This window comes from Oncorhynchus kisutch, linkage group LG5, assembly GCF_002021735.2.
Source record: "Oncorhynchus kisutch isolate 150728-3 linkage group LG5, Okis_V2, whole genome shotgun sequence".
Classification (NCBI taxonomy): Eukaryota; Metazoa; Chordata; class Actinopteri; order Salmoniformes; family Salmonidae; genus Oncorhynchus; species Oncorhynchus kisutch.
In genome coordinates this window covers 14,408,249-14,421,165 of record NC_034178.2, presented here as the reverse complement: position 1 = coordinate 14,421,165, position 12,917 = coordinate 14,408,249, and the positions used below count along the sequence as shown (strand labels likewise).

Below are 12,917 nucleotides of genomic sequence, written 5' to 3'. Positions count from 1 at the left end.
ATATCCATTTCTCTCTAGCAGGACTTCTTTGACCGGCTGTACGTCATGTACACCATTGGATATGCACTGTCCTTCATCTCTCTTCTAGGGGCCATTGTCATCATAGGCTACTTCAGGTAAGACAGCCTTGTGTCCCAACGATTGGTCCTTTCTCCAGAAGTGTGCAGTTGTGCGCTCCTTCCCACAAATATAGTTTGCGTTATACCAGTCATTTCCTTTCGGTCTATGAAAGGAAGTGAACAAGTGCAGACCTTGGGAGAAAGGACATATATTGGGACGCAGATGTATGCCACTCGGTCTTTGCTCATCCATATATTTCTATGTGCTGCTCTATCCACCTGTGTAAATGGCACCGAGGTCATACAGCACTAAGCCTCAGCTGTTCATCACCATTTTCCAAAAACAGTCACGCATGTAAATGAGAAGTAAAAATAAAATGTCCTGGCCATCCTCTTGACTCATCTCCAAATTCTCTACGAGATTCCAATCTTTATTCACCCGCTCAACAACAAAAAAAACTGCCAGAGGTTTGTTGAATTCCCAATGTGTTATCACTCTGCTTTCAACCATCTAAAACCACAGCTAAATTCCAATGGAAAAACAATGTTCGATTTTTAGTTGTCACCTGAATGTGTTATCACTGCGCTTTCGACCATTTTAAAGCACAACAAAGTTCAAACGGGAACACAATGTCAGATATTTTGTATTTGTACAACAACTTAATGTGTTGTCACTGTGCTTCATCTAATAGTACAACCAAATGACCTCGATAACAGTTGAGATTACAATAAAAGTACACGTGCAAGCAAGTGCTCAATGCTGATCAAGATTCTGCACAGATTATTATTATAGCAATTGTAAAGATCTCCACAGACCTGCAACCTTTGCATGCTATTTTGACCATGAACACTTTCTTAGGCTAACATCAACATGTTACTCATTTTAAGTTTGAATAAACACTGCTACATTAGTTTGTAAGATAGCCTTAACTCTAGGTTATTTACTATATTACAAAATGATTATTGAATTGTGTTTGATTGACAACACAGCTAAATATCCATGTTTTAAAAGGATATCTAATGTTTGTATAGTTTCATCTGAGCCACTGGCTTAATCTTATTCTTTAACTTTTAATGTTGGCTTAGTTGGAGTCCTGAATCCAACATATCACTTGTTAACTTTTCGAAAAAAGTTAACAGGCTATTTACTGTATTGCAAAAACTGTATTGTGCCACTGACTTAGTCTGGCCTTAATTCTAGTTTTGTCTACAAATTAATCATTGACATGACATGGTATTCATGTCTCCAACTCAACCTAGAATCAAATGTAAAGAATAGGACTGTCATGATTCCCTAATAACAGAGTAAAACACCCCTTTGTACAAGTTAAAGAATAGATTTAGTTGGTTGAGTTGGAGACGTGAATCCAACAAATCGATGCTTTTCATTATGAGTTGTCAGTATTATGAATGCAGTTAGAGAAGGAGGTATTACTCTCAATCTTCCCTCAGTATTTCAACACAGATGCTGTTGAAAAAACCACCGTACACTGTAAAACAAACTCAAATGATCTGCGGGAAGTTGATTTGCGGTGAACCATTGTGATTTTTAAAAAACGTGGAATTTAGGGTATTTTACTCAATTCAGGTTATTGTCTTCAATGCAGTTGTATGTGTATTAACTGTACATTTCCACATTTCTTTCAACACAAACTAGGTTTGAATGCCGAAACAAACACTCTCTAGGTTTCTACTTAGTTTTTCTTAGCCACTGTCCTTTTGCTACTGCTTTGCTTTCTCTTTGGGGTTCCAGGCTGGGTAAAGCACGATGTGACAACTGCTGATGTGAAAGGGTTTTATAAAATACATTTCATTGGTCGAATATAGTGATTGTTGAGCCTTGAGTGTTTTACACCTGCCATGCAGACGCCTCCACTGCACTAGGAACTACATCCACATGCACCTGTTCGTGTCCTTCATGCTGCGTGCCGTCAGCATCTTTGTCAAAGACAAGGTGGTCCACACCAACGGAGGTCTGCAGGAGTTTGACACAGCGCTCATGGACAACTACAAGACCATCTCTGCTATGCCCCTTGACAACTCCCAGTTTGTGAGTACTGTAATGTTCTTCCCTTCCACTTCAAGGTCAGTTTGTTTGTTGTATGAAGTGCACTTAAAGGCTTGCGCTCAAGTGTCATCGCATAAATAACGGCACAACATAGCGGGGTTGATGAATACACATTGGATAAAATCGAAAATCGAAATCAAATGAAACGATATTGGTCACATTCACATATTTAGCAGATGTTATTATGGGTGTAGCGAAATGCTTGATTTCCTAGCTCCAACAGTGTAGTAATATCTGACAATACACAACAATACACACACATGTAAAAGAACGGAATTAAGGAATATAGAAATATTAGGGTGGTCAATATTGGAGTCCGGAGTATAAATATACAGTGCTTTCGGAAAGTATTCAGACCCCTTGACCCTTGGAGTCCCACAGATATGGAATCATGTAGTAACCAAAAAAGTGTTAACCTCTGCGCACGGAACCCGGTAGCAGGCTGAAATTCGACAACATACGGTGATCGCTACATAAATAGTCCTATTAAACATTAATGAAAATACAAGTGTCTCACATGTTTCAAAAGCCTAGAATCTTGCTAATCCAACTGCGTTGTCAGATTTAAAAAAGGATTTACTGGGAAAGTGCGATTATCTGAGGATAGAGCCCCATAAAAAACAACTTTCAACCAGCACATGCGTAACAAAATCACAAACTGCAATAAAATAAATTGGTTACCTTTGACAATCTTCCTCTGTTTGCAATCCCAATGCTCATTGTTACACAATGAATGTTTTTTTGTTTGATAAAATCAATTTCTATAGCCTAACACAAAACATTTTATGAACCACTTGTGTCGTGTATTCCGTCTCATTACATTTTCGATGACACATTCAAGGTAAATACACACACAGAACGTGACTTTTCCAGTCATGTTTGGTTTAATTGCAATCAACTGGTTTGTTTGTAACACAACCAAACCTGATGGGTCATTTTGCGGGACGTATTGACTGAAAGAAACCGATTTGAAGACAACAAGTAATGACATCATTGTGCACCAATGATTTGCCCGCTGTTTCGTTGATTGACTGTATTTTAACCCAATGACCACTGATCGTCTTGAAATCTAGCTGGGTAGATAGCCAATGAGCTGAGGTAAACGGCAATATGTAATGTTTATGTGTTGGAAGACCAACCCATGTAGTAAACTCCGGCGCAAAGAGGTTCATTCGCCATTGATGATTCATACCGGAAGGAGCAACGCATGTTGTGCACTGCATTGTTTTGGTAAAGCGCATATTCAGCTGTTTATATATCAATCCGTATGGCGACTAAGTCAGGAAAAGCTAAATCTAAGTCTAGATATACAGATGTACACACAATTTTAGAAGAAATTGATCGAGGACGATTCATTTAGCGATTCCCAAATGGAGGAATAGTTTTTGAACGGAGAGGACATTGTTTTGGACTGGTAAGTTCTTCTCATGCTAATGCTGCTGTTTGAAATTAATAATATAAAATATTATTTGTGAAATGAAATAGCCTATTTGAGGCTGTTGAGGGGCGGGCAGGCCCACAACAATGGCCAAAGTGAAATGGAGACAGTATATACAGCTGGTCTGTTGTAATATAATAAAGACAGTAGATCTAGCTGGTCTGTCATAATATAATAGGGTAAGTAGATCTAGCAGGTCTATAATAATATATTCAACTTTATGTTCCCTGTACTCTATATATATCTGTTTCTCTATATATATCTGTTTATTATACCTGTTGATACAGGGCTCATATATGAAAATATTCTAACTGAACATTTTATTTCACAGTGACACTGACTCTGAATGGGAGCCCCCAGTGCCAAGGTGTCCATCCCCCACTGAAGCTGGTTCATCTGCCCAAATGTATTTCTGCAGGCATGGATGTGCTACGGCACCTGGCATCAGCAGCATAATATTGTGTAGAGGACTGAGGGTCTTCCAAATATTGAAAGTGTTATTTTGTAAATGTATATTTTTATTTTAATTTTTTGGGGGGGGGGGTTAGAATACCATTTTGGTATTTTGTATATAGTTATTCCCTTCAAAATGTATAACTTCACCAATTTGGCCACTTGGGTACATTTGGGCTACTTGTGTGGGGCACCTGGGTGACTTCATGATAAATGTCATGTGGCACACTCATTTTGGAAGTTATCATTCTGAAACTTTGCACAATTACTGTTGCCCTCTTATATTTTTCGCTGAAATTGTCCCCATCATCCTATCTGAATGTTTGTTTTATCTTTTTCATTTTAAAGATGATACAACAATAAAAAGAAAAAACATGTTTTTTTTTCATTGTATTATCTAAACCAGATCTATTGTGTTATATTCTCCTACATTCAATTCACATTTACACAAACTTCAGAGTGTTTTCTTTCAAACAGTACCAAGAATATGCATATCCTTGGTTCTGTGCCTGAGCTCCAGGCAGCTAGATTTGGGTATGTCTTCAGGTGGAAATTGAAAAAAAGTAGGGGGGTAGCTCTGAGAGGTTAAACAAATCACTTTTAGATTCTTCAAAGTAGCCACCCTTTGCCTTGTTGACCGCTTTGCACACTCTTGGCATTCTCTCTCAACCAGCTTCACTTTGAAGGCTTTTTCAACCGCAGACCACGTGTTATCCACGCCAGCCCAGGGCCTCCACATCATACGGGATCATCTGAGACCAGCCACCCAGACAGCTGATGTAACTGTGTGTTTGTACAACCAAATAATTTCTGCGCAAACGGTCAGAAACCATCTCAGAGAAGCTCATCTGGGTGCTCGTCGTCCTCACCAAGGTCTTGACCTTACTGCAGTTTGGCGTCATAACCAACTTCACTGGGCAAATGCTCACCTTCGATGGACACTGGCACACCTGTTTCAACTGTACCGAGCAGATGGCTTCGTGTGGGCGAGCGATTTGCACATGTCAACGTTGTGAACAGAGTGCTCCATGGTGGCAGTGGGGTTATGGTATGGACACGCACAAGCTACAGATAACGAACACGATTTCATTTTATAGATAGCAATTTCAATGCACAGAGATATCGTGACGAGATACTAAGGTCCATTGTCATGCCATTCATCCGCCGCCATCACCTCATGTTTCACCATTGTAATTAGAGGTTGACCGATTATGATTTTTCAACACCGATACCGATTATTGGAGGACCAAAAAATTAATCGCCCGATTTTTCAATTGTATATATACCTTGTATATACACACTTTTGTAATAATGACAATTGCAACAATACTGAATGAACAATGAACACTTTTATTTTAACTTAATATAATACATATTATGGGCTTTTGGATGGGTGTTCTTAAGGTGATTCCACAGGTTGGTGGTATTTTTTGATTTAGCCGTTGCTGACCCCATGCTTACATCTTTATCACAAATAAGACACCTTGCTTTCCCTGGTGCCAATTCCACACTGGTGCTCTGCTTTTCCTGGTGCCAATTCCACCACACTGGTGCTCCTCTTTTCTCTGCCATCTGTAAAACACACACAGATCTCTGAAGTGACAATAATACTGAAGAGTACTGTTTGAATAAAAATAGAGTTTAAGTTACCTGTGATGAATGTTGAAAACAAAAACTAATTTCTACATGCAGGAAATCCTATTTTAATAATGGACATGGTAAGAATTGACTACCAAAGTGTGAGTCATAATTCCCATGACACCTTCTAGCAAAATATGAAAAGCGGTTCCTTCATTCATTTATTCCATAGGATATTTTTTGTTTCACTTAAAATAAGGTCTGTGTATCGTGTAGACTTACACCACCTTGCCAATTTTATAACTGTGTAGATATCCATAGGATCAATATTGGCTAAATATAAGCGAAGATTTTTTAAAGATTTTAAAAATTGTAGAGTTGATTTATGAAAATATTTTTGACAAACGTTACCTTATCCTAGTGGGATTTACACGGGTATCAAAACGCTGAGGCGGTTTAAGCACGAAACACAGACCTTATTTGAAGTAGATCAAGACATTCTCTATGGAAGACATGAACGGTAAAATAACGAAGGAACCCCTTTCAAGTTCAGCCGCAAGTTATTACAGGAATTATAAAGTGTTGACTATTTCTCTCTAAACCATATACCTTTGACTCTTACGAGCCTGCTGCTGCCTACCACCCTTCAGTCAGACTGCTCTATCAAATATCAAATCATAGACTTAACTATAATAAACACACAGAAATACGAGGTCAAATCCACCTCAAACAAATTCTTATTTACAATGACGGTCTACTCCGGCCAAACCCAGACGACGCTGGGCCAATTTTTGCGGCACCCTTTGGAACTCCCAAATACGTCTGAATGTGATAGTCTGGATTCGAACCAGGTACTATAGTGACATGTCTTACACTGAGATGCAGTGCCTTAGACCGCTGCGCCACTCGGGAGCCCACAAAATACACATGAAGTGGGTAAAACAGTTTGCAAACATTGTGACCCGTGTTCAATTTCTACGTACTATACATAGGGCATCAGCCTCTAAGGTGCAGGGTTGAGTAACCGGGTTCTTCAGCCTCCTGAAGAACTGTCTGTCTGCGTGAGTGGACCATTTCAGATTGTTAGTGATGTGTATGGCGAGGAACCTTATCCACTGTGTCCCAGTGGATGGTGGTGTGCTCCCTTTGCTGTCTCCTGAAGTCCACAATCAGCTCCTTCATTTTGTTGACGTTGATGGAGAGGTTATTTTCCAGGCACCACTCCGCCAGGGTCCTCACCTCCCTGTACACTGTCTTGTAGGTGTTGGTAATCAGGCCTACCATTGTTGTCGTCAGCAAACTTGATGATTATGTTGAAGATGTGCGTGGCCACGCAGTCATGGGTGAGCAGGGACTACAGGAAGGGGTTGAGCATACACCCTTGTGGAGCCCCTGTGTTGAGGATCAATGTGGTGGAGGTGTTGTGTCCTAACGTCAGGACGTCTAGGATCCAATTACACAGGGTTCAGACCCAGGGCCCCAATCTTTATGATTAGCTTGGAGGGTACTATGGTGTTGAATGCTGAGCTGTTGTCAATGAACAGTATTCTTACATAGGTATTCCTCTTGTCCAGATGGCTGAGGGCAGTGTGCAGACGATTGCGTCATCCATGGATCTATTGGGGCGGTATGCAAATTGCGGTGGGTCTAGGGTGTCTGTTAAGTTATAGGTGATATGTGTTCCTTAACTAGACTGCACTTCATAATGGCAGGTGTGAGTGCCTCAGGGCGATAGTCAATTGTGTTTTTTTCCGCCATTTGTTCATTTTGGTACTCTGGTTATCAGCTGTAGTCAAACATGGTCTGGAAAGACCATTCTCTTCAGTGTGCAGTGAATTCATCCTAGCGAATGTATCCTAGATATATGACATCCTGGTGTTTACAGCATACATTTTTAGAAGTGTCACATGCTGTAAATCTTTGTTTTTGCATACCCAGTCAGAGTACTACTTAGAACGCAGGTAGGGGTATTCAGACAGGCCTAGAGAGCTTTTCTGTATTTTTCTCTTTATTGTTATGTAGATCTACTGTGGATGTATAGCTTGTGAAGGGAGGAAAGTGGCTGAGGTGGGGATTCAAACCCATGTCACTCCTATGCCATCATGGTCGATTGCAGCACTACCGCTGCCACACGTAACCAACGTCTTTGATAATGTTGATGACCTTACGGCGGCAATGCCATTGAGGGAGGTGCAGTTGCCATACCAGGCTGTGATACAGCCTGACAGGATGCTCTCGATTGTGCATCTGTAAAAGTTTTGTCAGGGTTTTTGGTGAACTTAACTTTCCACCTTCTCAACTGCTGTCCCTTCGATGTGGATGGGGGGTGCTCCCTCTGCTATTTCCTGAAGTCCATGATAATCTCCTTTGTTATGTTGAGTGAGAGGTTATTTTCCTAGCACCACACTCCAAGGGCCCTCACCTCCTCCCTATAGGCTGTCTTGTTGTTATTGGTAATCAAGCCCACTACTGTTGTGTTGTCTGCAAACTTGATGATTGAGTTAGAAGCATGCATGGCCACACAGTTGTGGGTGAACAGGGAGAACAGGAGGGGGCTAAGCTCGCACCCTTGTGGGGCCCCAGTGTTGAGGGTCAGCGAAGTGTAGATGTTGTTTCCTGCCTTCACCACCTGTGGACGGCCCGTCAGAAAGTCCAGGACCCAATTACACATGGTGGGGTTGAGACCCAGGGCCTCCAGCTTGATGATGAGCTTGGAGGGTCCTGTGATGTTGAATGCTGAGCTGTAGTCAATGAACAGCATTCTTACATACTGTAGGTATTCCTCTTGTCCAGGTGGGATAGGGCAGTGTGATGGTGATTGCATCGTCTGTGGACTTGTTGTGGCGGTATGCAAACTGAAGTGGGTCTACGGTGGCCGGTAAGGTGAAGGTGATATAATCCTTGACTCTCAAAGCACTTCATGATGACAGAGGTGACTGCTACGGAGTGGTTGTAATTTAGTTCAGTTATCTTTGCCTTCTTGGGTACAGGAACAATGGTGGCCATCTTGAAGCATGTGGGGACTGCAAACTGGGATAGGGAGCGATTGAATATGTCCGTAAACACACCAGCCAGCTGGTACGCGCATGCTCTGAGGACGCGGCTAGGGATGCCATCTGGGCCGGCAGCCTTGTGAGGGTTAACACATTTAAATGTTTTACTCACGTCGGTCATGGAGAAGGAGAGGGGGGGGGGGTACAGTCCTTGTTAGTGGGCCGTGACGGTGGCACTGTTTTATCCTCCGTGGGCAAAGAAGGTGTTTAGTTTGTCTGGAAGCTTGACGTCCGTGACATGGCTAGTTTTCTTTTTGTAGTCTGTTATTTCCTGTAGACCCTGCCACATACGGCTTGTGTCTGAGCCACTGAATTGCGGCCCCACTTTGTCCCTGAACCGGCATTTTGATTGCCTTGCGGAGGGGATAACTACACTGTTTATATTCAGCCATATTCCCAGACCTCTTTCCATGGTTAAATGCAGTGGTTCGCGCTTTCAGATTTGCGCGAATGCTGCCACCCATTCATGGTTTCTGGTTAGGGTAGGTTTTAATAGTCACAGTGGATACATCTCCAATGCACTTCTTTAAACTCACTCACCGAGTCAGCGTATAGATCGATGTTATCTGAGACTGACCGGAACATATCCCAGTCCACGTGATCAAAACAATCTTGAAAGTTGGATTCCGATTGGTCAGACCAGCGTTGAATGGTTCTAGTCACTGGTACATCCTGTTTTGAGTTTCTGCCTATAAGACGGTAGGAGCAAGATGTCGTCGTGGTCGGATTTGCCAAAGGAAGGGCGGGGGAGGGCTTTGTATGCATCTCGGAAGTTAGAGTAGCAGTGACCGAGTGTATTACACCCGCGCGTAGTGCAGTCAATATGCTGATAGAATTTAGGTTGCCTTGTTCTCAAATTTGCTTTGTTAATATCCCCAGCTACAGTAAATGCAGCCTCAGGATATATAGTTTCCAGTTTACATAGAGTCCAGTGAAGTTCCTTGAGGGCAGTCTTGGTGTCTGCTTGAGGGGGAATGTACACCACTGTGACGATAACTGACCAGAATTCTCTTGGGAGATAATATGGCCGGCACTTTTGATTGTAAGGAATTCTAGGTCGGGTGAGCAGAAGGACTTCCTGTATGTTCTGATTACACAAGTCATTAATCATGAAGCATACACCCCCGCCCTTCCTCTTCTCTATCGGCGCGATGCATGGAGAAGCCCGGTGGCTGAACTGATTCCAAAAACATCCTGAGAGAGCCATGTTTCCATGAAACAGAGGATGTTACAATCTCTGATGTCTCTCTGGAAGACAACCCTTGCTCAAATTTCATCTACCTTGTTGCCTAGAGACTGGACATTGGCGAGTAGTATACTTGGGAGCAGTGGGCGATGTGCACGTCTACGGAGCCTGACCAGGAGGCCGCTCAGTCTGCCCCTTCTGTGGTGCCGTTGTTTTGGCTCGGCTTCTGGGATTAAATTCATTGTCCTGAGTGTTGGTCCAGAGGATCCGCTTCGGGAAAGTCGTATTCCTGGTCATAATGTTGGTCAGTTGACGTCGCTTTTATATCCAATAGTTCTTCCCGGCTGTATGTAATAAGACTTAAGATTTCCTGGGGCAACAATGTAAGAAATAATACATAAAAAAAACTAAATAGGACTCGAAGCGAGGCGACCATCTCTGTCGGCGCCATCTTGTTGTTCCAGTTTTTCCTCTGTCAGGATATCCCCAGGCAGGCGGCAATTTCCTCTACACAAATATCTCCATCACGACAGAGGGAAAGAGAATAACATTCAAAGGTTTTTAATTTTTATTCCTAGAAAAACATACTATTTAGTTAACTATCTAGTTTGCATTTCTAGAGAAAAAAAATACTATTCCCTCAGAAGGTAAATCATGACAAACGGGACGATTTGTGCATAGATAAAAAAAAATAAAAAACTGCTGTTTGCACCAACACATCTGATATCCCTACTATGACTAATACTTCAATCTGTTTTGTGGTCACAAAGCATTCTGTGCGGATCAGCTCGTGGGACTAACAATCACTTTTTTTCATTTGTGCTTTATCGACAGATAGATTAGAGTGGGAGATACGTGAGGAGGAGACAGTGAGAAGGGGGCATGCAGGGATTGAACCCTGTCACTGGCAGGGAGCTGCATATGTGTATGGAGCCAAAAGTGTTACCACTGGACCAAAGATCTTTGCACTACAGGATATTTTTAACAATCTGTTGATTTTACCAGGTTGGATGCAAGATCACTGTGTTGCTCTTCATTTACTTCCTGGCAACCAACTACTACTGGATCCTGGTAGAGGGGCTGTACCTCCACAGCCTCATCTTCATGGCCTTCTACTCGAACACCAAATACCTGTGGGGCTTTACCCTGATTGGATGGGGTGAGCTGCTCTGCCGTCTTAGAAATGCATGCAGTCACCCAATCACAACAGCGCTCATGTTGTTGACGGCCACTATAGCTGTTATTCAAAATAGGAAAAGCGCTCCGACATATGAGTTTGCATGTTGCAGGTGTGTGGGGATCATTTTATATCTTAAAAGAAGAAACAAGAATCTCACTGCTCTTGCCAGTATCAATTTAATGTATTCAGAGTACTGAAGATCTTAAGGCAATCATTGTCCTCTCTAATTACAGGTGTCCCTGCTCTCTTCGTCGCCGCCTGGGCTGTTGTCCGGGCAACGCTGGCAGACGCACGGTGGGTGAGAGTGACACGCCGCCCCCATCCTTCATCTACCATATCCGTGTAACACATACACCTCCAGCAACACACTTTAAGTGGAGGAGGCCATGGCAGCATGCAGGTGCCTGCTGAGATGAACTCCCTGCATCGGCTGTCTAGGCTCCCCGCAATCATCTGGCTTGGAAACAGGATCTCCCGAGGTGTTGCAGAACTCTTGTTCTCATTCAGTCAGCGGCCTACTTGCCTTATTGTTGAAGCTGCACACCTTTGCCACTTCTCACAGCCGCTGTGTGTGCGGAGCGCCCTGAGTCGGGCAAGAGAGACTACACTTTTGTTGCACCTCGACATGCACTGTTTTGAGAGCAGTAAGGAACTCCTGCAGTACAAATGTACTCTAATCTCTCTCTCTTTCTCTTTCCTTCTCTCCCCCCCCCCCCCCCAGATGCTGGGAGTTAAGTGCTGGTAACATTAAATGGATCTATCAAGTTCCCATCCTTACAGCCATTGGTGTAAGTGGCTTCAATTGCGGTATAATGCCTCTCCCCAATTCATCAATCATTGCCAATGAGGCGAGAATCCGGTCGTTTGCATGCATTACTAGATGGTTACATTGCTGACTGCTATCTTGGTTTTAAAAAAGTGTTTTATTCTTAATATAGCTGAATTCATGTTCAAGTGTTAGCAACTTTGGTCAAGCTTATAGCTTCGGTTGCTCTGCACAACTCCACAACTGGAAATTCTGGGTGAAGTTCTTATTTCAGGAGATAAAATAAAGAAATTAAATAAAGACAAATAAGAGAGTTGGAAGCCAGGTGCCAAGAAATGCTGACATACAAAAAATTAGTGCTGGTCCACACAAAGATCTGGTGGCTTTTTATCATGCATAAACTACTTGCTGTAGCTCTCAGGCAAACTATATTTATGTATAATACTATTGAAGAACTCAAATCCGAAGAGAGGATTTAATCTGCTTTTCTCTTGGCCAGAAGCTTTCAATCTGCCCCTTGGAAGAGTGGAGTGACACCTTGCTCCATGTTGTATACCTGTCCCTGCTCCCTAGTGGCTTAATGACTCCCTGGTGTGCAGTATACCTGTCCCTGCTCCCTAGTGGCTCCCTGGTGTACAGTATACCTGTCCCTGCTCCCTAGTGGCTCCCTGGTGTACAGTATACCTGTCCCTGCTCCCTGGTGTACATCATACCTGTCCCTGCTCCCTAGTGGCTCCCTGGTGTACAGTATACCTGTCCCTGCACCCTAGTGGCTCCCTGGTGTACATCATACCTGTCCCTGCTCCCTAGTGGCTCCCTGGTGTACAGTATACCTGTCCCTGCTCCCTAGTGGCTCCCTAGTGTACAGTATACCTGTCCCTGCTCCCTAGTGGACGAGGGACTCCCTGGTGTACAGTATACCTGTCCCTGCTCCCTATTGGACTAGGGACACCCTGGTGTACAGTATACCTGTCCCTGCTCCCTAGTGGACGAGGGACTCCCTGGTGTACAGTATACCTGTCCCTGCTCCCTAGTGGACGAGGGACTCCCTGGTGTACAGTATACCTGTCCCTGCTCCCTAGTGGACTAGGGACTCCCTGGTGTACAGTATACCTGTCCCTGCTCCCTAGTGGCTC

The 12,917-nt window shown here is 43.1% G+C and overlaps 1 protein-coding gene across 1 annotated transcript in view; it reads left to right on the top strand.

Annotated features, from left to right (window-relative positions):
• Positions 1–12,917, top strand: part of LOC109890448 (parathyroid hormone 2 receptor-like) — a 44,947-nt gene that overhangs the window by 19,014 nt on the left and 13,016 nt on the right. Inside the window, exons 5-9 of the mRNA XM_031824552.1 lie at positions 19–116; positions 1,926–2,109; positions 10,841–10,994; positions 11,249–11,309; positions 11,737–11,803. Coding sequence (XP_031680412.1) covers positions 19–116; positions 1,926–2,109; positions 10,841–10,994; positions 11,249–11,309; positions 11,737–11,803 — 564 coding nt within the window. The remainder of the gene's footprint in view (positions 1–18; positions 117–1,925; positions 2,110–10,840; positions 10,995–11,248; positions 11,310–11,736; positions 11,804–12,917) is intronic.